The 24,645-nt window shown below is 43.4% G+C and overlaps 1 protein-coding gene across 3 annotated transcripts; it reads right to left on the reverse strand.

Annotated features, from left to right (window-relative positions):
- Positions 1-91: 91 nt before the first annotated feature.
- ADPRM (ADP-ribose/CDP-alcohol diphosphatase, manganese dependent) lies at positions 92-24,629 on the reverse strand. 3 transcript variants are annotated; one of them, XM_090292697.1, is made up of 6 exons: positions 24,547-24,629; positions 23,565-23,756; positions 15,209-15,274; positions 6,810-7,427; positions 5,918-6,034; positions 92-2,894 (listed from the first exon to the last, which is right to left on the reverse strand). In XM_090292697.1, the coding sequence occupies exons 4-6, from the start codon at positions 7,408-7,410 to the stop codon at positions 2,578-2,580; spliced, it is 1,035 nt and encodes a 344-aa protein (XP_090148823.1). In that variant the 5' UTR covers positions 7,411-7,427; positions 15,209-15,274; positions 23,565-23,756; positions 24,547-24,629; the 3' UTR covers positions 92-2,577. The 3 variants fall into 3 exon arrangements, with proteins under 3 accessions (XP_090148823.1, XP_090148822.1, XP_090148824.1); XM_090292696.1 differs by having other exon boundaries at positions 23,561-23,756; XM_090292698.1 differs by lacking the exon at positions 23,565-23,756.
- Between the last annotated feature and the right edge of the window lie 16 nt (positions 24,630-24,645).

A 24,645-nucleotide genomic window follows, 5' to 3' on the forward strand; every position in this document is an offset into this window, starting at 1 on the left:
TAAATTATATCACTGGAGTTCATTTTGTGTGTTTCTACTTACTTTGTAAATGCGACTGCTAAACAGTTAAAATCCCTCTGGGGCTCAGTTCACTGAGAAAGTAAGAGCACCAATCGTATGTCGGGAGAGTGGAAATGCGCCTGGTAGTCTGTCTCTGTTTGTATTAAACTTTCTGTTAGAAATGCTTGTTAAGGGAGGTATGCATGTGTCTTACACAATGGCTACTGGTCAGAAATTCTTGATCAAGATTTAGATAAGGTAAATGAAAAAAAAATCTTGTTGATATGAAAGCAATTAAAGTGACATTTATCTTAGGAGTCAATAAAATAAAGGATGATTTCAGTGTTCCAGTATACATTTAGCTTGTATAATATTTATGACTTTTATCTGTTAGTATAACTATCAAGGTCACATGAAGAAATGGACTTATTCGCAAATTCTCTATAGGTCCTGCCCATCCTCCAAGTAATGCTTGGTTCTGTGCTTAAGACAGTGATGTTCCAACCTGAAAGAAAGGAGTACTGTTTGCAACACACTTTCATCATATCTGCATCACCAAAACCACCAATTTCTGTGAATCTAGTTCCTTTTAAATCTCCGTTAAGTATATAGAAGAAGAGTACCGCCTTTGCTTTTAAACTCTACTTTTCAAGTGAACTTAAGCATTACTGGTAAGCTTGCTATTCCTATTATCACCCCCAATCCTTTTCTATCCGTTGTCGCTCTTCTACACCAGCCTCTCATCTGCTGCCTGGACTGAAACACAAATCTAACCATGTACTGCCCAGCTCAGGACTTGATGGTTCCTCACACTGTCTAACAAGGTAAATTCAAACTCTGGGACGGTCATTCAAGACTCTTCTCCACATACACCAAGCTTAACCATTTCCTGCGTTATTTCTTTTGGTGACTCTTCATAGCATTACTTGCCTCTCCTAACTCCAGCGTATCCTTCAGTGCCTCTGTGTATGCTATTCTGCCTACTTGAAATGCACTTCCACACCCATTTCAACCATTTTTCTTTCTTCTTTAAGTCCTCTCTAATCCCTTCAAACAAATTAAATCCTTGTTCCACATTCCTACAGCGCCATCTTTACAAATTTGTATCAGGGACGTCTCCTCACCATCGTGAAGCTGGTGCGTGCAAGGAGCACATCATAGCCCCCTCTGTGCTAAGCTGAGTGACAGCCCTCAGAGAGCCAGGCCCTAATCCCCAGATCCTGTGACTGTTACCTTACATAGCAAAGTGGACTTGGCAGATGTGACCATGTGGAGGCTCCTGAGATGAGATGACCCTGGATAATCTGCTGGGCCCTCAGTGTCATCACCATTGTGAGAGAGAAAGGAGAAACGGAGACTTGACTACACAGACAGAGGAAAGGGCATGTGACAGCAGAGCAGAGATGTGGAAACGCTCCCTCACTGGGGTGCAGAGAGCCCTAAGGCAGGGACTCGAGAACTGCAGCTCCAGGGCCGGAAAAGGCAGGGAAACGATGCTCCCCCCACACCGCCCCGAGCCCTGGGCGAGCATGGCCCTAACACCATGTTGATCTCAGCCCATGACAGTCATTTTCAGACTTCTGACTCCAGAACTGTAAGAGAACAAATGTATGTTACTTAAGCCACCAATTGCGTGGCAATTTGTCACAGAAGCCATAGAAAATGAGCACACCTGTGTACCCCACCGCGCCTAGGTATTCAGCAGGCACACTTATGTTGACACTTAGTACTGGTTTCTCTCTTACAGCTTTTAAGCCCAGAATCAAACCTTCTCTACATGGAAACAGTTCCCATTTGCCATCTAGGAAGGGTTTCTGCAAATAAGCCACAGCACGTATGACAACTGAGTTAACACATCCTATTTACCTGTGGAGTCAAAGGTAAATTCACGTAGCTGCCGTCCTCACACAGCACTGGCTGGTGGCCCAGAACAGACCACGGCAGCAGGCACACGGCTGCCCTAGCACCTGCTTCTGCTTTGGTTGGAGTCACAGAGGACCACATATCCTCTCTATACAGGCCCTTCTTTTAGCCTCACGTGGGAGGGCACACATTCACCCATGGGAATGGGAGCACCCTTCATTCCCCTGTGAAGCAACTTGATAGCTTTGGTCTACAAAATAGGAACACAAGACTATAAAAGTACAATATGGTGGATATTCTGACCAAATATGTCCAAAGCTCATTTGCATAGCAAGGTTAAAAGGAAAAGCTTTACCTGAGCTTTTTAAAATTATGTGTTTTAAGTTACATAGCTAATACATGAGCATATTCTCCTTGTACAAAGTAAAAAAAACTCAGGTAAGGCTAAAACGGTCTGTTTGGGACTATGCCCCACCCCCACCGCGGAGCTCCTCCCCGGTGCACATGCAGGTCACTTTCATCCATTTTCTTTCCAATGTTCAGCATGGGACACGGCCCAGAAATGACGTTTCAGGATGTCCTGCGAGCTGCCACACGCTGCAGCCGTGAATACGGTTCGTTATGCCAACAGAATAATAAGCAATGACACTGAGGATTTAGGAGTGGGGTAGAACACAAACCGAAGTCAACCTCTTCCTATAAAGAGAAAATAATTCAGACTAAGAATGGAAAAGGTTTTTCCCTCTTGTAATTTAAAATTCTGTCCGTCACTCTGCCTCTCCCTTTCAACACCATTCTGTCGGGGTAGACATACACGGTGCCGAAAGCCTGGCTGTCCGGAGCTGTCTCGATAACCCCTTCCACATTGACGTGGTGCACACCGAAAGGGTCCTGGGAGTAACCTCCGTCGTGAGTGTGGCCGGCGAAGAAACACACCACGCACTCGTGAGACCAAATGACTGCGAGGGCGTCTCTGTAGTTCCAGGCCAGGCACACGGAGTCAGAGGCGTTTGGGTAAATGGGAAGATGACCTGTTCATTAGAGAGAAGAAGAGTTAGGAGCCAGTTAGGATATGCCCCTCCCACCCAAACAATGGCAGAAAGGCAGAGTGCACTGCTGCCTCGTTATGGACTGAGACCAGCGAGAATCCACATACATGAAGAACCAGGTAACCTACAGCCACGTCGCTGGAGCAGAAAGGGTGAGGCAGTTCACACACAAGGACAGAGAGGTCAGAGTGGGGACGGAAGCCCTGAGAGTCTCAGATGTACAAACATCAGGGAGCCCAAGGGTATCCTATGCAGGGCAGGCAGTAAAGGCCGCCAGAATCAGGCAGGTGCTGTGCTGGATCCAGTCTCGCTGATTTCCTTAAGCGCATGAGTGTTATATACACACAAAGAAGGACTCAAGTAAAAAAACACTTCAGGGATGGACTACTGCATTATGTCATTTTCATAAACACTCAATGTTTTATAAAGAACTCATTAATACCACTTTAAATGCCTCCAGCAGAACAAGGCAGCCACAGCCACTTCACAGAGGAGAAAACTGAGCTAAAGTGGGGAACATTCACACTAGGTCCACAGGAGACACATAGAAGTGGAGCCCGAAGACTTTCAAGTCCCTGATGCCAAGCCAGGCATGAGGCCACATCACAGACCAGGCCGCACTCACTGAAGTATCGGTGCACTAGCTCACTAGACTTTGCCTCCTCCCATTAAATCTCTTTTCTCGCTGCTCCTGTTTATTTTTATTCTGAATATTTTTATTCTGCTTAGTATCTATTCATTTATATTACAAGTAAAAACAGGGGGCTAACTGCATACCTGCACGCACACACACTTAGGCCACCCTTCAGGCTGCGACCAGGGCGAAGGGTCCGAAGAGGCCGTATGACTCTCCAGCTCTAGATGCCATAGTGGAAATCATCGATCAAATCCCTTCTCCTTGAATCACTTGACGTCCAGGACAGAACGAGAGCTCCGAGTTCTCCTCCAACCTCAACGGCTGCTCATTCTCTCTCCTTTGCAGGTTCCTCATCTCCCTAGTATCTTATTACCAGTGTCATCTACGCCTAAAGACTTGGTGATCTCTTAGTAATGTACATATGCAGTTTTAAATATCACCTCTATTCTTTCCACTTCCTCATTTATACATCCGGCCCAAACTTGAATTTCAGATTCATTTTGTCCAAACTGCTTACTCAACATCCCCGCTGATGTGTAATAGGCACCTGAAAGTTAGTATTTTCAAACTTGAACAACTGAACTCTCCACCCAAAAACTCCTGCTGCTGCGGTGTTCCATAGCTCAGCTAACAGTCGTCCCATCTATCCTTCCACCTTCAGGGCCAAAACTGGAGAATCAGGCAAAATGATATCCGAGTAGCCGAAAGGAAAGTGAAAAAGCAAACGAAAAGAAAGGTCCTATAAATCATTTTAAACTTTGCTAAAGAAGCCCTGAGACACTCAGTTGTTAAAAGTTTGTTCATCCAGTGTCTATGGGTGCAGAAAAGAGAAGAGATTTAGGAGACAGATACTGCATATTAAGGGCACGAACATAAAAAAAGAGAAGAATTCACGGCAAAGTGGGAAAGGGACTGAGATACAAAACAGGGCCTCTCTAGTCTCAGTTTCGTCTGGAGCTGTGTGATTTTAGTTTAATCTCGTTTGGTTCATCTTTAGAATTAAAATGTTTGACTATATGATCTCAAGGCCCCTTTTAATTCCAGTACTCTCTAAAGCAGCGGTTCTCAACCTGTGGGTCGCCTAAGACCATCGGAAAACACATATATAATTACATATTGTTTTTGTGATTAATCACTATGCTTTAGTTATGGTTGGGGGTCACCACAACATGAGGAACTGTATTAAAGGGTCGCGGCATTAGAAAGGTTGAGAACCACTGCTCTAAAGTCGCAAGTACAAGCTAGCAGTGAAAAGCTAAAAAGCAGAGACAAGTCAAGAAGGATCCCAGTCTTTGAGACTGCTCATTGTAAAACCAAAATAGTGTCATTTCATGTCAATAACCCAAGGGTACCTTACACTTTCCAAGCCTTGAATGACATTTGATACATGGATGGTGGCAGAACACCCAACTCCATCTACATGCTTTTACTACATCGGTGGCAGACAACAAGTAAAAATTACATGTGTAGATAGAAACCTTATTTTGTATCATCAGCTATCTGAGCAGTCTATCATTTTCAAAGAGTTTTCATGTTAAAGTATCATTTGATGCATTACTGAGAAAACACAGTTTGTAGGCTGGACATTTACCCAATCACACAGCTCACAGAGTGAGAGCCGGAATGGCACTCTGTCCTTGTGACCCTTAGTCCAGTATCCTCATCCGTTATGCCACATCAACTAGATCCCTAAGACAGGAGATCTAATCTCAGTCCCCAAACCAAGTATACCAGCCACAATGCAAATTCAAGCTCCAGTCTGTGTGTATGTACGCACGTGCACACACCCACCACACCTGAGTGTATCTTAAGCACCTCCAGATAGATTCCTAGTCTCTGATGGCAGTATGTCCGTAAAAACAATCCTCGGTGAGAATAATAATCACGTACGTGCTCAATGCCAGCAGTGTTTCTAACACACATCCCTGTTATACCGGCTTTGCTTTCATCCAGGCAGCGGGGCCTGTTTGGTGGCCGCAGTACTGACAGGTAGGTCTCCTACGGTTGAGATTTGGTATGGGGCCTGAACTGAATTTTTCATTTAAATTTTACTACATATATTGATCCTATTTGGGGAAATTCTACTATGAAACCTGGAAGGCCAACTCAAGGCTCCACTATTTGGCAAGATGTTTTTATTACTTTATAATTCAATTCTTCCCTGACTCAACCTCAAATGTTAATCTCATACTCAGATTGTTTTTCTCAATACAAAATCAGATTGTTTTTTCAATAAAAAAATTTAAACTAAGCATTCACTTTATAGAAAGAGGATATCACAACATAATAAATGTTATTAATACATTTTAAAATCTAATTTTTCCCATTCTGTAAAATGTCAGTATTTAAAAATCATTTAAATACTTACTCACGATCACCACTTTTTCTTGGTTTTTGTCAGAGAATGTAAGGACTTCATTCAACCAGTTCAGTTGTTCTTGGCTGAATCCTCCATTAAACTGGACGAACTGAGGCTCGGAAAGCCCTAAAATGAATTCTGTAAGTTAGAGCCATCAAGTACCATTTTCTTCTCATTAGGGCACTCCGACTTAGCTAACATGGGTACACTTCTCTTTAGGAACATTTGGCAGCAATTGACTTAAAACAGGAAACCGCAAGAACTTCGAGCAATACATAAATAAATCACACTGTATCTTATTCCTAGTCTTGACGCTCCTCTGCTTACCTCATTAGCTTCCTATTACGTTGAAAATAAAATACTCCTTACCGTGTCCACTGAAAGATTCCAAAATCTTCCTGCCACTGGCTCTTTTCTGTGTTCAAGAATGCCAAAGTCTTATTGTGCTTAGTGCCTTTGCATTTGTTTCTCCCTCTGTTGCAATATCCTCCCCAGAGTTGACTCCCTCCTAGTCATTTAGGTTTCAGCTTAAACGTTTTTCTCCTCGTAGGAGCTCTCTCTGACCACCTAGACTAAAACAGTCCCCCTTTATTTTCTTGGTAGCATATATCATAGTGGAAATAATCTTGCAATAAGTGATACTGCCAATACTGCCTACAGTTCTAAATAGCTAAGCTCTAGAAAAAGTGCTCAGCCCAGAGAAGGCATTCAGTTATCTGTTAAAAGAAATCTTGAACCAACTGCAACCAATCCATGTGCCATGAGGCTTGTGAGAAATCCTGAGCCTGAACAACAGCGACAGTATACTTTTACCTTAATCATCCATCTTCCTGCTGAATAAAAGGTAGTTGAAGAATTTAAAGACAATGTATTAGATTCTCAGCTCAAAGGAATAATTCACCTTGAGGACTATTCAATTCCCTATTTGGATTGTGCTTCTTCAGCATCTGCAGACACAGCTGGTATTTGGGGGAAGACTGATCCACGCCCAAGACACTCAAGTCATAAGCATCGAGTAAAATGAACCGAAATTTAGGGAATGGTGCAAAATGATACGCGTAATAACTCCCAGTAGGCACAGTCTCTGGATGATGTACAATCTGGTCTTCTAGAAACTTTGTGTTCAGTTTAGAGTTTGTTAAATAGTCTCTGCTGAAGTTATAGAATTCATGATTTCCCCACGTATGATGAACCGGGACTTTAAGCATTCGAAACACATTCATAACAAGTTCTAGTGACTTCTCTGATGCTTTATACTGTGCATTATAGCCATCAATGATATCTCCAAGCTGAAGTACACAACGGGGTGGGCTGCTTTCTTTATTCCAGTGCTCAATAGCATCCTGCAAGTGAACGAGACTATGTCTGTAGTATCTTCTTCTGTTCCCTTGATAATTATAGCCGTCTTCTAAATTAGCATACTGTATATCTGCTATAACTCCAAAGGAGAACAGAAGTTCTGAACTCTCACTTACGGTTCCAGGACTGGGCTTATCATCCATGATCGCCAAACAGGTTTCTAAATAAAATAAAAAAGATAACTAAGTTATAAACATCTTAATTTTCTAATGGTAAAATGGATATTAAATGTAATCATTCATCTACTAGGAAGCTTGGTATACAGGAAAGTACATTTGCTTTACAGTCTGATGGTCTTAGGTCCAATTACCACATCCTTAAAATGCTTCAGTCTTCTTATCTGTTAAATACATAACAACCTGTATTCTTCAGAAGGGTAATATCTTACAAAAGAATATTATCCTACTAATAAATAGGCATTCTAATTCAGATAAAGTCAAATTCAAATCTGGAATACTTTGTAATTTTTAAGAAATATATACCAATTTTATATACACATCACAGGGACCTTCTTCTACAAACACCAATAACTCTATCAAAATTTGAGGATTTTTTTGAAAGTCATACATTAACCTCACTCACTGTACTTCATACATTAGATCCCCACTGTGCGTTATTCTGTGTCAGGCTGGATCCCTTCTCTTTGTAAGTGGGTAGGTCATATGAAATAAATTTCTCATATTTTGTATCTGGAGTAACAGGGTAAAGATATAAGAATAATAATTTTAAACAAAAAATATCTGGCACAAAAACTATGATGTTGATGTGATTACTTTCATTTGAGAGTTCCTGGTTCTTAAATGTTGGATATTATTTTAAAACAGCTTTTTAAAACCTGAACATTAACTCCTCTTCCTTCCAACCAAAACTGACCTGTGACATCCTGTCAGTGTCCTGCCCAGAGGTGGAAGCGACAACTCCACAGCTGCCAGGAAAGGCCACCTTCGGTTTCACTCACTGGGGAATCAAGGGCTTTTCCTGCCACAGCTGTTGACCCTAAGGACACACTTTCTCTTCTTCCTTAATCTGGCTGGGTATAATTATCCCTAAAACAGGTGAAACAGCACCAGAAAAAGAGATGGAGATCCTAAAAACTGGCTTGGTGTTCTTATATTGAGCTTTTTTCCCCCCATTTGCTCACTTTCCCTGCAGTCCCTACGTGAAAACCCCACTAGGTAGTAAGTCACTCTCTATGTAGGAGGGATGGGTGGTGTGGATGAGACCATCTGATTTGGAAGATAAAGAACTCAGATACAATTACAATAAATAAATAAATGCCTAAGTTAGCTGAAACTCTCTAGTTCTATTAGATTTCAAGTATTTGCAGTTCCAAGCACATATTAATAGAAGAATCAAACCGGAAGATCCTTTAGCAAGGGTACCAGTGAAACGGCACTACCAAAGATTAAGAGAAAACTGTTTCCGGGAGTGCTTTTATCCCCTGTCAAATGAGCTTACTTATTTTTATCTTTAAACTCGGAGCCTTTAAGGTAATGACACGTGCTGTGGAACTCCTAGAGTGCATTTAGTCCCAGTGAACTGGATCTTCTCTCCAGTAGACAGCGGTTATTCCTGCCTGCCCAGCATCCTTCCCTGTTCAGTTGCTAACAGCAACTCAATGTCTATTTAGGTATCTGTCTAATTCCCCACTCTCACTTCTGTGATTCGAGAGGCACAGACCCAGACCCAGGCTTGGCTTCTACAAGCCCAGCTTTCGTCTGGGCAGTCAGGGACAGGCATATAACTAAGCTGGGCCAAGGGTAGCTCTGGGACCTTTGCTGGCAAGATCATCAGAACCACCTCTGCAAAGCTGGTAACCAAGACTAGAACTGCGGGGGGAAATTAACTGAGAAGAAATCTGACTGATGGAAAGTAGAGTCCTGAGAATTTGCTTTTGCAAAGAAAGGAAAATATCAAGTTTTTGTTCTGAAAGTTTTGCCTGCACCATTTATAATATGCTAAGTTATCTAAATTTTAGTTAAGAGGTATTACAATGAACTGCTGAAAGCTCTGAAATTGAAGACCTGGGATTGAAAGGCAGCCTGTTTTTCCTAGAGCAAAATAATCCTCATCAGTTGCTGTGAGAATTGACCATGTTATAATACACAGTAAACTACTTTGTAAATCATAAAGCACGATATGCTAAGAAATTATTTTTTGATTACACATCTGAAAAGGTATCTGCCTTGTGAACCTCAAAATATATGAGACTTTTTATGGAACAAAATAATGCAGAAAACTTTTCGAGTTTTTCTCCAAAATTTCCTACCAGAAGTCATGGTTCAGGACAAGCAGCCAGCATTTTGTGAAAATCACCTAAGGCATCGATGATTTTTTAAGAATAGGAAGAAATACGTCGGGATGCTTAATTTCTGAAACCTTGCTCCAAGATGATACTAATAAACTCCTGAAAATAATTAGGACTGGCCAGAAGGCTGAAGTTCCTTAAGGATCTGTGATGAACTTGTGAAGACAGCCCTACACCTAAAAGAATATTTCCTTCAGAATGTTGTCAAAGAAGTTGGTGGGGGTGACAAATCCAGAGATCATTAAGGAGAGACTGTTAGGGGGAACTGCTACAAGAGGCGCTCCAGCTGCTGTGCAAAGAGGGAAGCAGGGAGGAGGGGGCCTCGAAACGTAACGGAGCTAAACCCTGCAGTTAGCAGCAAAGCTGAGGTAGAAAATGGCTGTGGCTGGCCCGTGGGGCGGATGTCTGAACTCAAGATGGAGCCAAACGTCCGTCCCAATGCCGGGAAGTTTCTCTGAAAATTAGGCTTAACTGTCCTAGTCAAAATAGCTTAAAGCACGCACAAAATTTGATTAGCCTTGTCAGATGATATTATGTATCCTACCTCTTTCAAGAAAAGTATTTAGGTTGAAAAAAATTAAAAGCCTTCCTTGGGGATCTTGGTGGTTTGATAGTAGTAACCAAGTGATAGGTTACATGAATGCTTTCGGGATCTTTTAACACTGAAGTCAGGTCCGTGAGAGCAGGCCCAGAGGGGTTCCTACCAACGCATCCAATGTACAGTTATACAATGCCATCCTTGAGTTAGGAACTTTTTTTAGAAGCTAATTATTTTTTTCAACATTATAAATTTGGTATGAAGAGGTTGAATAAAAATGATCTGTTAAACAAATAAAGGTAAAGCTATTAAAAGACTCACTCTGGCAAACAGACCAGCTAAAAACACCACTGAATGCAATTTCAGTTTATATGATGTGTGTTTGATCAATAACCTACAAGTGAAAAGAATCAACAACAATTCTGTATGCAGACTGCCTGGGTAAGCAAGGTGCTTTTCTGGCTTTCTGTCACTTTGAGGAACAATTTCTCCCTGGGCAAATGAACAGAAATTCGAAGGTAAAAACATCCTACTACCCACAAGCAACACCAGACAGAAAATTTAGTTTGATTAAAAATGATCTGAAGTGCTGGCAAACATTGACTTTGAGCAGAAATTCTGGAAAATTCCAGTTCAACTCTGGAATCAAGAAACGTGGGTGAGACTGGACGGTGACGCGGCAGTGCCCGAGGGGCGCACGCTGAGCTAGCTGTGCCCGCTCCAGAAAACCCCGCTGTAGCCCCATGGTCACAGACCCCGACACTGCAGCCCCACGGTCACAAACCCCGATGCTGCAGCCCACGGTCACAAACCCCGACGCTGCAGCCCCACGGTCACAAACACCGACTCTCCTGGTTTCACGTCCTGGGGACTCTGGAACGATCGACGCCTTCGGGACACTCCGGTAAGTCTGGGGGTTTGGCGGGGAGTCCCATTGGCTGCCTGGGCTGGGGTGCAGATTTGGCGACCCCCTAGCAGCTGCCAAGTGATTTCACTTGGGGACTCCATGCCTCTGATTCGCGACACTCCCCATCGCCTTCAGCTTTGATTGAACAGCTGCGCTTTCTGGTTCGGAACCGCAGTCCTGGGTTAACTAAGGTGGCTTCCGGTTTTGTGACATCACAGACCTCTGTCTGGTAGAACTGCAGGCCTGGGTTATGACTTAGGATGGTCGTCAGGAACTAAGGTGCCTTTAGTTTGTGCAATATTACAGAGCTCTGTCTGGTAAAACCCTGGCTGGTTTGGCTCAGTGGATTGAGCGTTGGCCTGCAAGCTAAGTGTCGCTGGTTCGATCTTCCAGTCAGGGTACATCAGAGAAGGAAAACTCTGACTCCAAAAAACCTCCGCTGCCTTGCGGCATACCTCTTCAGGGGAAAGGCTAAGGGAGTAAACCCCGACAGAAAATCCGGAGCCGGAGTCCCTAAGGCGGTTTGACGTTGTAGTCAACACCGGCAACTCCTGCGGCACACCTGAAGCCAAGCTGTATTGACTCCGTCTTTCCCTTGGACCCTTCAGCTGTGAAGAGAGAGGGGGTCTGCTGCATGGGCAACAGCAGACCCTCCATATCACCCTGCCCAGGCTCTGTAGCTTCAGCTTCACTGGAGAGGACACTCCAGCATCATCGCAAGATGTCGATTCAACACGGGAGGAGACAGATACCGTGTCACTCCCGAGTCGGACTGCACAACCATTCTCGGCGGTGCAGATAGACTCTTAAGAAGCTACACCATCGTCTCTCGAGACGGACGGCTGCCGATGTCTGGTAGAACGGGGTGGCAGGGAGCCTCCATTCCAGAAAAAAGCCCTTGGGGCAAATTCCTTCTGGTGTGTGTGATATTACAGAGCTCTGTCTGATAACATGGATGGGGAGGAGCTTCCGTTCCAGAAAACAGCCTTTCGGGGCAAATTCTGGCTGATTGGTCGGCCTATGCTTATGAACGTTAAGAAAATGGTTTTTTATTGTAATACTGCTTAGCTTACATATAATCTGGACACAGGAGAGCACTGGACGCTGAACAGGTCTTTAAACCACTGCACAATACTGCAATTAGAGTGGTTTTATCAAAGATTAAGGAAACAGGAAAATGGTCCAGAGAAAAGGGGACTTGTCTGTGGCAGATAGCAGCTCAGAAGAGAGGGGCCAGGGAGATAAAGATGGCTGCTGCGAGCATGTTCAGGGCTCCCTCAGCCCCTCCAGCCATGGGGGATCCTCCTCCTTACTCAGCTGGGGGAGCCGAAGGCAGTGAACCTGCACTGGCCTCTCCATCCTGAACCCATCAGGGAACCAAATCCGGTGGAGGACAAGCCCCTACCGGGGCAGGGCAATCACACTGCAAGGGAAAAGGGCACTGGAAAATTAAGAGCCCCAAGTGAGGGAAAGGATCAGTCTCGGAACTGGGATAAAGCTAACAGCTGGGGGGATAAACTGTAGATTGTTTTGATCGATACTGGAGCAACACATTCCATGGTCAATAGACCTCTAACTGAACCGGAACTAGAATTTATGGAAGCCAGTTTCTCTTGAGGCCATTAGAGATGTGCTGTGGGAGATACGGTTTTCCTCTCCTGGGAAGGGATTTGTAGTTGACACTCTGTGTTCAAACCACTCTCTCTCCAGAAGGATAGCTCCACCTACAGGCCCCTCCAGCACACACCTGGCAGTTCCCTATGAAACTGTGGGAAGGAGGAAAGCGACCCTGGCCAGAAGGACTGAGAACCAGATAAACCCCATGTGTGGGCTGCTGGAAGGCCAGGCGAGCCTCCCCTGTTAAAGCTAACCTCAAACCAGGGGTGGGACTCCCAATAAGATGAAGTATCTCTTGCCAAAGGAGACCCTAGAAGGAACATGCCCCCAAATTCAGAAGTTTCAGGAATATGGACTCATTTGGCATGGCTGCTCCCTGCACAATACAGGATTTAAGGGCCATAAATTATACATGGTACAGAGCAGAACCCCCAGGGACAGCCTCTGGTATTCAGTACTGGACTTAAAAGATGCTTTCTTTTGCATTCCAGTTGACCAATGCTCTCAGCTGTTGTATGCTTTTAAATAGCAGGACCTGGAATAACAGGTCAAGATTCAGTACCGCTGGACAGCCTTATCACAAGGGTTCAAGAACTCCCCCAAGATTTTTGGGGAGACCCTGAGCCAAGACTAAAAAGATCTAAAACTAGAAGGAGGACCTCTGTTACGATATACAGATGCATCATTTAATACTATAGCTATCTGGAACCATTTGGCATCTTGTGGCTATGAAGTGTCAGCCCAGAAGGCCCAGATTTGCCAATAAGCAGTAAGGTTTCTTGGGTTCCTGCTTAAACCTGGCAGGAGTCTTACTGGGTTTGTCAAAGAAATTAGATCACACTGTCCAGGGGGCCCAGCCTGCGCTAGAGCTGTGGCAGCCACCTGTGAGCTTTTACGGGAAGCGGAAAAGTTTTCCTTTGGAAGGTAGAGCAGTTGAATCACACCTTGAAGAAAAATGTAGCTAAATTGTGTCAAGAAACTCATTTCCACTGGGGTTAAGTTTTACCTATTGCCCTGCTCAGAATGAGGGTGGCCCACTGAAATGGAATTCAACTGAGTCCTTATGAAACTGGGCATGGGCAACCATTTCAGACGATGACTGGGATGAAAGGTATGTATGCAGATCAAGAAGTGAAGGTAAAGAACTACGTATAACATTTAAGTCAGACCTTAGCTGTAATTAATGACCTTAGCTGTATTAGAGATCTCTCTCTCATGGCTTCACTATATTCCTTTAAGCCTGGAGATAAGGTGCTACTCAAGACCTGGAAGACAGGATTCCCCCAAAAGCCAACTAGAAGAAAAGTGAGCTGGAACTTTTGTTGAACAAACTTTTATTTCATGTCTTGTAGGCATTTCTACTCCCCTGGAAAGACAGCTGGGAATCTACAGTAACTCTAGAGGACAGGGAAATGTTTTATTTAAAAACACTAATGTAGCCCCATCTGGAAATATGCAACTTTTGCCAGCTGTACTAAAAACTGTTTTAGATGAATTGCAACACCACCACTAATGTATTTTATGCCTTTAGCCACACCAAATTGCCTACAGGATGGTTTCTAATATGTGGAAGGGCTATTTATTCAACAGCAAAATTATTTTTAAATAATCTTGTCTGCTTCTATGTTGTTTTAGTTCGTATTTCTTTAATTAAACTAATCTTATAGAAATAAGATGATTAAAAACTAATAGGGGGGGAATGATAGGGGAACTGAAGAGTTAAGATTCTAGCCTTAGCTCTAGCTGATAGGCCTAAGTGACTAGTGCATGTGGAAAGCTGTTATTCCAGGAACTGGAATGCACACCTAAGTGACTCCAGGTCAACAAGCAATTCAACTTTTGTGCCCCAGGGGATCTGAGCCACCGTGTTTCAGGGAGCTGCTGATCTTACATAGTGAAGGTGGCAGCTGAGCAGGTGGAGGCTGAGATTCTCAGATGAACTTCTGAGAAACAACCTGAACAATCAACAGAATCTTAGCTGATAGTGAAGTTTTGAAGCCGAGGAGTACACAGGATACTTCGTACCATCTGGTAAGGGGATTTTATAAGTGGCAGGGGAAATACCCACTGTGTAACACCTGTCATAGCTGAGAGACCAGACAGAAGTCACAGCTTTGGAGCTCCCTCCCACTCCAAGCAAGAGGCCTTAGTCCTATGCAGGGATCTCCAACCCTAATCAGGGATACTTAGGGGGATCCACTGAGTCTGAGCGACCCAGGCTGCACTCACAGTGAGCACAGTTTCCATCGCTGAAGCACCAACCTGGAGAGCTCAGGATAGACTCAGGCTGCTACAGGGACCAGGCTGCTGTTCCCAGGTCTGTCAGAGGCACCTGCAGGCTGCAGCCTGCCAAAGCTCTGAGAGACAGTTCGCTTCTTCGGGGGCTTTATGAGCAGAGAACCACAGTGACTCAGAACTGCAGTGTCTGTATTGCATGCAGACTTTTTAAAAGGAACTAAGATGTGGTCGGGAAGGACCCATGCACAGCTGCTCAGCCAGCAAAGAGACCAGAGTAAAATCGCAGTGATCGACTCCCTCCCCTTTGAACTGTGGGGCCATAAAAATACTCACAGCAATAAGAGGGAAGGGGAAGCTGTGGGGTCTCTGACGGCAGGACACAGTGAGGTTCCGCCACACCTGTAAAAACCAGAGAGCGCAAATTCAGCATCAAGTGTGTCTTTGGTTAGGGCGCCAGAGGAGAAGTCCACTACAGGAGCTCAGACCAAGAGAGAAGCCACGCTGAAACAACAGGGCCTTTGCAGGTGGCAGACAGCAGTGGCATAACGGGGGTCTCTGACTGCAGAGGGGGTGCGGGGGGAGACCAAAACAGAGACCTTGCTGAGTGGACTGGGAAGGAGGACCAGTTTTCCCACTCCCAGGCATGCAGGAGGTACCCCCCGCCCCCGCCCCCACTGTGAGGTACCCCTGCTGCCGCGGCCACAGAGGATCCTAGTGAAACGGGAAAGTGGTTTTTTGGCTCGTTCCGAACTTTCCTCAGCTGTGCCAAGCCTCTCTGAGCCTCTCTGGATCTTCAGGTCCCTTCCCACTGAGACCAGCTGGGCAGAAAGATCAGAAATTGGCACAACAAGGAGTTTTTTGAGCTCTGCCCAGCTCGGCTTGCAAGCAAACCAGGGGCCGCATGGAGCAGCGTCTGGACTGTGTCTCCCGCAAAGGCTGTGGGCTGAGAGTTAGACGGGCCATCGTTGGGCACCTGGGTGCTTGGCAGCGAGGCAAACCCACCCAAAGCCTACAGCGCCCTGGGAAGGGAAGGGAGTGCCCGCTCCCTCCCGGCAAGGTTGCAGGCACCCCCTCCAAAGGGGACACTGCAGCTCAGCCCTGCCAGGTCCAAGATTCCCCTCATTTCTAAAGGAGGAAGAAAGAAAAACTCTGGACGGGGACTTTCCAAGTAGGAGGCTTTTGGAGGATATCGCCTGGGAACAGAGCTTTGTCCCCTCCTGAGGTCTTGAAATGAGAGGTTAGTCCCCACCTGCGGTCTGGTCTTGCCCCAGCCGCAATGGGAGGCTCTTCTGGTCTATCCCCTAAAGTCCAGAGCTGCTGAGCTCTCTCCTGCAAGGGGAAAGTGGAACGTGCCCATCCTGAACCAGCAGTGGCCCCTGAGGAAGCAAGTGCCAGCGTCTGCCACAGACCGAAGGCATTGGCTCTAAGGAGGGGCTCCTGTCCCCTCACTGAGTGCTTTGCAGACCAACGGAGTGGAAACCTGCTAGTCCTGGTATCAGCTTACAGACCCTTATCAGAAGGTTCTGGAGAAAAACAGGCAACCTCAGGGAAGGACAGAGGTTGAAAGAGGAGGCTGACCTCAGGGAGCCTCGGCTCCTTCACTGGCTGCCACCAGCTCCGGGCAGGAGAGAGCTGACTCTCACACAGACTGGCCCCTCGCGTGCACACGCAGGTCCAGGAAGCTGCAAAGAGGGAGCCTAGGACTGGATTCACACACCGTCCGAAAGTGGCCTGTTCCCGAGCCCCACCCAATTGGACCCAGAACCAACAAAACCAGTGGGGGGCTTCAGCCTACACCAAAGCCGGAACCAACTGGTCACACAATGAGCGCGCCCACAGGGGGATTCCTACAGGCTCCAGACCCTGCTAGGAACACCACCACCTCATCAAGGGGCAACATCCGCACAGCATCCCACACATGCAGGTCTGGGGTTACTCTTACAGTCTCCCAACCGGAAAAGGGATAACTCTACCCACAAAAGAGCCATCAGCATTTAAGGTGCAACTACAAGGGTGTCACAGAACCCACGAGAAACACTCCTGGACCAGAGTTCAGGTGCTCTGAAGGATTGGCCAACTAACCCTCGCAAGATACCTATATCATAAAACACGGAAAGTAGGTTCAGGAGACACAGCACACCAACGCAACACCCAGAGATGGCAACAATGAAAAATGTTCCAAGCAAAACAACAGAAATCCCCACAAAAAGAATAAAAAATAAGAGATGAAATGGAAGCAACACTGATACCAGATGCAGAGTTTAAAATAATGGTTATAATGATGCTTAGAGACCTCAGGGGAAGAATAGATGATCTCAGGGAGATCTTAAATAGGCAGTAAGCATTAAAAAGGATATAGAAACCCTAAATAAGGACCAGTCAAAAATGAAGATTGCAATATCTGAAAAGAAGAATTCACTTGAAGGAATCAACAGTAGGTTAGATGAAGCAGAAGACCGCATCAGCGAATTAGAGAACAAGATGACAGTACCCACCCAAAGAGAAAATGAAAAAGAAAGGAGATTTAAGAGAAAAGAGGAAAGCCTGAGGGACCTGGGGGACAATATCAAGAGTAACAATGTCTGCATCACAGGAGTGCCAGAAGGAGACGAGTGTGAGGGTGGGAGAGAGAACCTGTTTGGAGAAACAATGGCAGAAAACTGTCCCAACCTGGTGAAGGAAAAGGACATATACGTAAGTCCAGGTAGGACAGAGAGTCCCAATAAGATGAACTCAAAGAGACCCACACCAAGACACATCCTAATTAAAATGGCAAAGCTTGAAGGCAAAGAGAGAATTTTAGAGGCAGCAAGAGAGAGTTACATAGAAGGGAACCCCCATTAGAATCTCAGATGATTTCTCAACAGAGCACTACAGGACACAAGATTGGCAGCAGGAAATATTCAGAGTAATGAAAGCTAGACCATGTAGACTAGATTGCTCTACCCAGAAAGGCTGTCATTTAAAACTGAAGGCCAAATAAAGGGCTTCCCAGACAAAGGTTAAAGAAATTCATTACCACCAACCCAGCATTGCCAAATATGTTCAAGAACCTTCTATAATGATAATAGAAAGAGAGAAACATGTAAGTACAATATAAAAAATGGCAATAAACAAGTACTTATCTATAACCTTAAATGTAAATAGATTAAATGCTCCAATCAAAAGACACAGGGTAGCCGAATGGGTAAGAAAACACAACCCGCATGTATGTTGTTTGCAAGAGACCCACCTCAGAGCAAAAGATTTCCACTGGCTGAGAGTAAAGGGATGGAGAAAAATATTCCACAGAAATGGAAATGAAAAAAATCAGGTGTACCAATCCTTGTATTTGACAAAATAGACTTCAAAATGAAGGTCGTTAAACAAAACAAAACAATAAAGAGCCCTGGCTGGTGTGGCTCAGTAGATTGAGTGCCCGCCTTCCAACAAAGGGATGCCGGTTCGATTCCCAGTTAGGGCACATGCCTGGGTTGCAGGCCAGGTCCCCCGTTGGGGGTGTGCAAGAGGCAACCACACATTGATGTTTCTCTCCCTCTCTTTCTCCCTCCCTTTCTCTCTCTCTAAAAATAAATAAAATCTTGAAAAAATAAATTTAAAAAGGTCACTTGATAATTCTTAAGGTTTCAACCCAACAAGAGGACATAACCTTTGTAAACATATATGCATCCAATACAGGAGCACCTAAATGTATTTTTAAAATCTTGGTGGCCTTTAAGGAAGATCTAGACAACAATACTGGCATAACAGGGTATTTTAACATCCCACTGTCAACAACGGACAGATCTTCCAGACAAACTATCACAAGGACATAGTGGCATTAAATGACACACTAGAGTAAGTGGATTTAATTGACATTTACAGAACATTTCACCCCAAAGAAGTATATCCATTCTTCTCAAGTGCACATGGATCAAAGACAGAACATGTTAGGCCACAAAACAGCCTTAACAAATTCAAGAAAACTGAAATGATATCAAGCATTTTCTTGGATCACAGTGGCATGAAATGAGAAATCAACCTCAGTAAAAAGACTCAAAGACATTGAAATACTTGGATGCTAAAAAGTATGTTATTAACCCTTTGAGTGCCAACGTTGCTGTGAGCAACGCTGACAAATTTCCCCAAAAGTGCCAGCGACTCTTTTTTGATGGGTTTTTTACTGTTGATACCTATTGATATATGTCTCTATGTAAATGCCATTTGTGTTCATTTTTCAGTATGTTATGAAGTTTTCTTTTTTTTTTCAAAAATGTATGCAACATTTGGCATACTTCTTGCTTGTTATCCATGTTGCTATGTGTTTTCAAATTATAATCACAGGTTTTATAATATGCCATGTATTATACTTCAAAAGCCATATTGAAGGAAACAATTTATAGTTTCTAAAATAATTGTTATAATAAAATAATTTTAAGGATATAAATTTTTTGCTAAATTGTGTCAAAGATCGCTGCTTATAAGAGTGTATTTACTATATGTTGTGAAATTATCAGCAAATTACTATGAATAATATTGTTTTTATGGACATTTTTCATAAACTGCATTTCTCAGCAAAATAGCCTGGCACGTCTCACACAAATTTTAGCAATTATGCATGGCACTCAAAGGGTTAAATAATGAATGGGTAACCAATGAGCTCAAGGAGGAGATCAAAAGATTCCTGGAAACAAATGAGAATGAACACACAACAATCCAAAATCTACTGGACACAGTGAAAGCAGTCCTGATAGGGAAGTTCATAGAACTTTCCCTTAAGAAGCAAGAAAAATCTCAAATAAGCAGTCTAAACCACACCTAAAAGAATTAGAAAAGCAACAAAAACAAAGCCCAGAGCAGGTAGAAGAAGGGAAATAATTAAGATTAGAGCAGAAATCAATGACACAGAGATTAAAAAGGCAATACAGAAGATCAATGAAACCAGGAACTGGTTCTTTAAAAAAGGTTAAACAAGATTGACAAACTTTTAACCAGACTCATCAAAAAAAGGAGAGAAAACCCAAATAAATAAAATCAGAAATGAAAGAGGTGAAATAACAACTGATATCACAGAAATACAAAGTATTATAAGAAATTACTATGAACAACTACATGCCAAGAAGTCAGTCAACCTGGACAAAACAGAGAAATTTCTAGAAATATACAGTCTTCCAAAACTGAATCAGGAAGAAGCAGAAAACTTGATTAGATTGATAACAATGAGTGAAATCAAAGCAGTAATCAAAAAACTCCCAGCACACAAAAGCCCTGGACCAAGCTTCACAGGTGAATTTTACCAACCATTCAAAGAACAATCACTGACCCTTCTCAAGCTATTTCAAAAAATTCAAGAGGAGGGAAGATCTTTAAGCTCTTTCTATGATGCCAGTATTATCCTAATTCAAAAACACAACAAAGAAAATTATAGGCCAATATCCTTGATGAAAATAGATGATAAAATCTTCAACAAAATACAGCAGTCCCTCTCTATATAGTGGTTCACTTATCGCGGCCTCACTGTATTGCAGGATTTTTAAAAATATTATATTTAATTATTTATCATGGATTTTTCACTATATCGCAGGATTTTGCAGTATAGTATTAGCAAACTGGATCCAACAATATATCAAGGAGATCATACACCACAATTAAGTGGGATTCATCCCAGGGATGCAAGGGTGGTACAGTATTTGCAAATCAATAAATGTGATTCATCAGATAAACAAAATGAAGGACAAAAATCACATGATCGTATCAATAGATGCAAAAAAAGCATTTGATAAAATCCAGCATCCATTCGTGACAAAAACTCTTAGCAGAGTGGGAACAGAGAGATCATACCTCAACATAATAAAGGCCATATATGAAAAACCTTCAGCTAATATCATTCTCAATGGGCAAAAACTAAAAGGGTTCCATTAAGATCAGGAACAAGACAGGGATGTCTGATTTCACCACTCTTACTCAACATAGTACTGGAAGTCCTAGCCATAGCAATCAGACAAGAAATAAAACACATTCACATTGGAAAGGAAGACAAAAAGCTGTCATTATTCACAGATGACATGATATTGTACAGAGAAAACCCTTAAACTCCACCAAGAAACTACTAGACCTTATAAATGAATTTGATGAAGTAGTGTAGGGGCACCAAATAGTCCCTGTAAAAAGTTTCAATATGTAAGTACATAAGGGCTTTAAATGTTCTTTGTAAGAAGTAGCAAGGACTTGCTAAAAGGCCTTGGAAAAAGGAATGTAAGGAGTGTTATAGCAATTAGTGATTTACAAGCTAAAAGGACTTCAGTCTCTATCACCTCCCATTTGCTTGCTTGTGTCTGGTTTATAACATTTGTGAAGGTTGTGCTTTGCAGAATGTCTAGCCCTTTGAAAATAAATTGCTTCACAGGGAGTTCGTCCCTGGCTGAAGAGCTATGCTGCCGTCGAAGATAACCTTTAGCCTTGCGAATTTCTGTTCCTGTTACTGCCGTCACATTCCTGCAGTCCTGCCCAGCCCCCTCTTCCTAAGGCTGTTTCCCGCCAAAGAAGAAACAAAGAGACTGCACCGGTATAAAAACCCAGCGTTTAGACTCCATTGTAGGCTGGAGCATGTTAGAGACCTGCTCAGGGTCTGCCCAACTCCTGGCCATTATTAAAAATCCTTTGCTTAACTTTATACACCGCTTCAGAGTGTTCAATCTCGCCTATGTAGCCGTAGCAGAAGGACACAAAATTAATACCCAGAAATTTATAGCATTTTTACACACCAATAATGATATCAGAAAGAGAAACTAAGAAAACAAACCCATTTATTATTGCAACAGCAACAACAAAAAGGTACCTAGGGTTAAACGTAACCAAGGAGGTAAAAGACCTGTACTCTGAAAACTATAGGCCATCGAAGAAAAAAATCAAGGAAGATACAAATAAGTGGAAACATATACCATGCTCATGGATTGGAAGAATTACCATGGCTGCTCTACCCAAAGCAATCTACACATTCAATACAATTCCTGTAAAAATACCAACAGCATACTTCACAGGAACTAGAACAAATATCCAAAAATTTACATGGAACCAAAAAAGACCGTGAATAGCCTCAGCAATCTTATGAAAGAAGAACAAAGCTGAAGGTATCACAACTCCTGGTATCAGACTACGTATACTATAAAGCCACTGCAATAAAAACAGTACTGGCACAAGAACAGACATACAGATCAATGAACAGAACAGAGAGTCCAGGAATAAACTCACTCCTATATGAACAACTGATATTTGACAAAAGTGGCAAGAGAATACAATGGTGCAAAGACAGTTTCTTCAATAAATGGTGTTGGGAAAATTGGACAGGTACATACAAAAAATGAAACTAAACCAGTAACTTACACCATATACAAAAATAAACTCAAAATGGATGACAGGCTTAAATATAAGTTATACAATCATAAAAATTCTAGAAGAAAACATGGGGTGCAAAATCTCAGATATTCAACACAGAAATATTTTTGCTGATATATCTCCTAAAGCACTAGAAAGAACGCAGAAAATAAACACACGGGACTACATCAAATTAAAAAGCTTCTGTACAGTTAAAGAAACCATCAGTAAGATGAATAGGGAACCCATTGTATAGAACATTTTGCCATCGATACATCTGACAAGGGCTTAATCTCCAAAATATAGAAAGAACTAATACAACTCAACTCCACGAAGACAAACAACCTGATTAAGAAATGGACGAAAGACCTGAATAGACCCTTCTCCAAAGAGAAAACATCAAGAGTGCCTGTAGACATATAAAAATATGCTCAATGTCACTAATCATCAGAGAAATGCAAATTAAAACCTTAATACGGTATCACCTCACACCTACCTATCAGGATGGCTACCATCAATAAAGTGTTGTGCCAACAACAATAAGTGCTGGCGAGGATGTGGAGAAAAGGGAACCCTCATGCACTGTTGGGGGGAATGTAGACTGTTGCAGCCACTGTGGAAACAATCAAGAGATACCCCCCAAAATTAAAAATGGAACTCCCTTTTGACCCAGCGATTCCACTTCTAGAACTATACCCCAAGGATTCCCAAAACACCAATAAAAAAAATACATGCACCCCTATGTTTACAGCAGCGCTATTTACAAAAGCCAAAATTTGGAAATAGCCTGTCAGGAGATGAGTGGATAAAAAAGCTGCGGTATATCTGCATAATGGAATACTATGCAGCAGTAAAAAGAAAGAAACTCTTTCGGTTTCTAACAGTACGGATGGACCTGGAGAAAATTATGCTAAGTGAATTAAGCCAGTCAGTGAAAAGAAAATAGCTCATGATCTCACTTATACGGGGGAATCTAATGAACACAATACACCAACGAACAAAATGGTAACAAAGCTTAGATCCACAAAACAGACTGACAGCTTCCAGAAAGGTGGGGGGGCGGGGAGCAGGATGAAAGATGGTGAAGGGGTTTACGGAAGAACATTTCTGCACAACCCATGGACACAGACAGCAATGAGGGGATTGGCTGGGGTGGGCAGGGGTGGGGCTGCGTGGTTAACAACTGTCAAGGCATAAACAATAAAAAGTAAATAAAATAAATAAAGGTAATTGATGGAAATGTTAAAGAAAGAAGTGTTGATCAACAGATAAAAGTACTAGGAAAATCACAGCAACTCTTATCCCCTTAACCTTTTTGTCCACACCCCTTACCTACTCTTTCTTCTCCTTAATAAAGGTTGCCTTGAGATGAGACGTTAAAACGGTTTTTGAGAGTCCATGACCCGCCGACTTCTCAGATCACCAACACCTGAACAGAGTGCCCAGAAAGGTTCAATCCTGGTCCCTACTTCTTGGTTCTGGCAGGGACAGGCAGTGTGAACACCAGCTTTTCGTGTTTCAGTGGGATCTGAAGTTAAGGAAGAGAATTAGAAGGGATTTTTTTTTTTCCTTTTTCTGTATTTTGCAAATCCATCATGAAAGTGGGGAAGGGTTAAGATCACAGATAATGAGACGTAAACAAAGGCAGACAAATACATGAAGTTTAACTCTCAGAAGAAATGAACAATAAACTCCCATATGCTCTTAGCCTATTAATATGGGGCTCTACCTCCCAAAGACGAAAAACTCATCAACAAACTTTAAACCACGCAGGTCAAGAGGGCAGAAGATTCAACGAGAGGATTTTAAGAAACTGGGAGATAGGGAGATGAAGTGAAGAGCCGGGATACAACACAATACAAACTACTTCGTATTGGGCTGTTATTTATAGTTAGGTTGCACTGTAACTGGGGAATAACTGAAAGCACTAGGCATTTCAGTCATATCTGAGTCGCCCTGGCTACGCTAACCACTCAAATTATCTTTGTTAGCAATAAAAAAACAAAACAAAAAAAGTCCATTTATTTCAAGTGCAATGGGCCAGCTTGGAGGTGCAAAGCGGTCAATAGCCCAGTTCCAACTGGCCGACCTCCACACGGGGCAGGAAGAAGGCGACGGGGGTGGGGGCTGCCACGTCTCGCGGGTCTGCGGACGGTGTTTCCTTTTCTCTGAGGCTGGGGGGTGCCCAGCGGCGCGAGGGGCTCCCAGCGCTCAGGACCGCAAGGCCTAGGCCCCGCCGCGCAGCCCGGACCCCCAGTAACCCCCTCCCTGCTGCTCAGGCCGGGCCGACCCGCCTCCCGCCGCGAGGAACCACTTACCGCGCGCCAACTGCTAGGCGAAGGGCGACCAGACGACCCGCTAGGCGACACCGTCACCGACAAGCCAAGCAAAAGAGAGCGGCTCTTCGAACTTCCGGC

Source organism: Furipterus horrens, unplaced genomic scaffold, assembly GCF_987537825.1.
Source record: "Furipterus horrens unplaced genomic scaffold, mFurHor1.1.pri manual_scaffold_11, whole genome shotgun sequence".
Taxonomy (NCBI): Eukaryota; Metazoa; Chordata; class Mammalia; order Chiroptera; family Furipteridae; genus Furipterus; species Furipterus horrens.

Excerpts from the sequence above, each read along its gene's own strand:
- ADPRM (XM_090292698.1), bottom strand. The coding sequence starts at position 7,410 with ATGGATGATAAGCCCAGTCCTGGAACCGTAAGTGAGAGTTCAGAACTT. Across the intron at positions 6,035-6,809 it reads GGAATTGAATAGTCCTCAAG|GGCTTTCCGAGCCTCAGTTC; the intron begins GTGAATTATTCC and ends AATTCATTTTAG. Across the intron at positions 2,895-5,917 it reads AGAAAAAGTGGTGATCGTGA|GTCATCTTCCCATTTACCCA; the intron begins GTAAGTATTTAA and ends TCTAATGAACAG.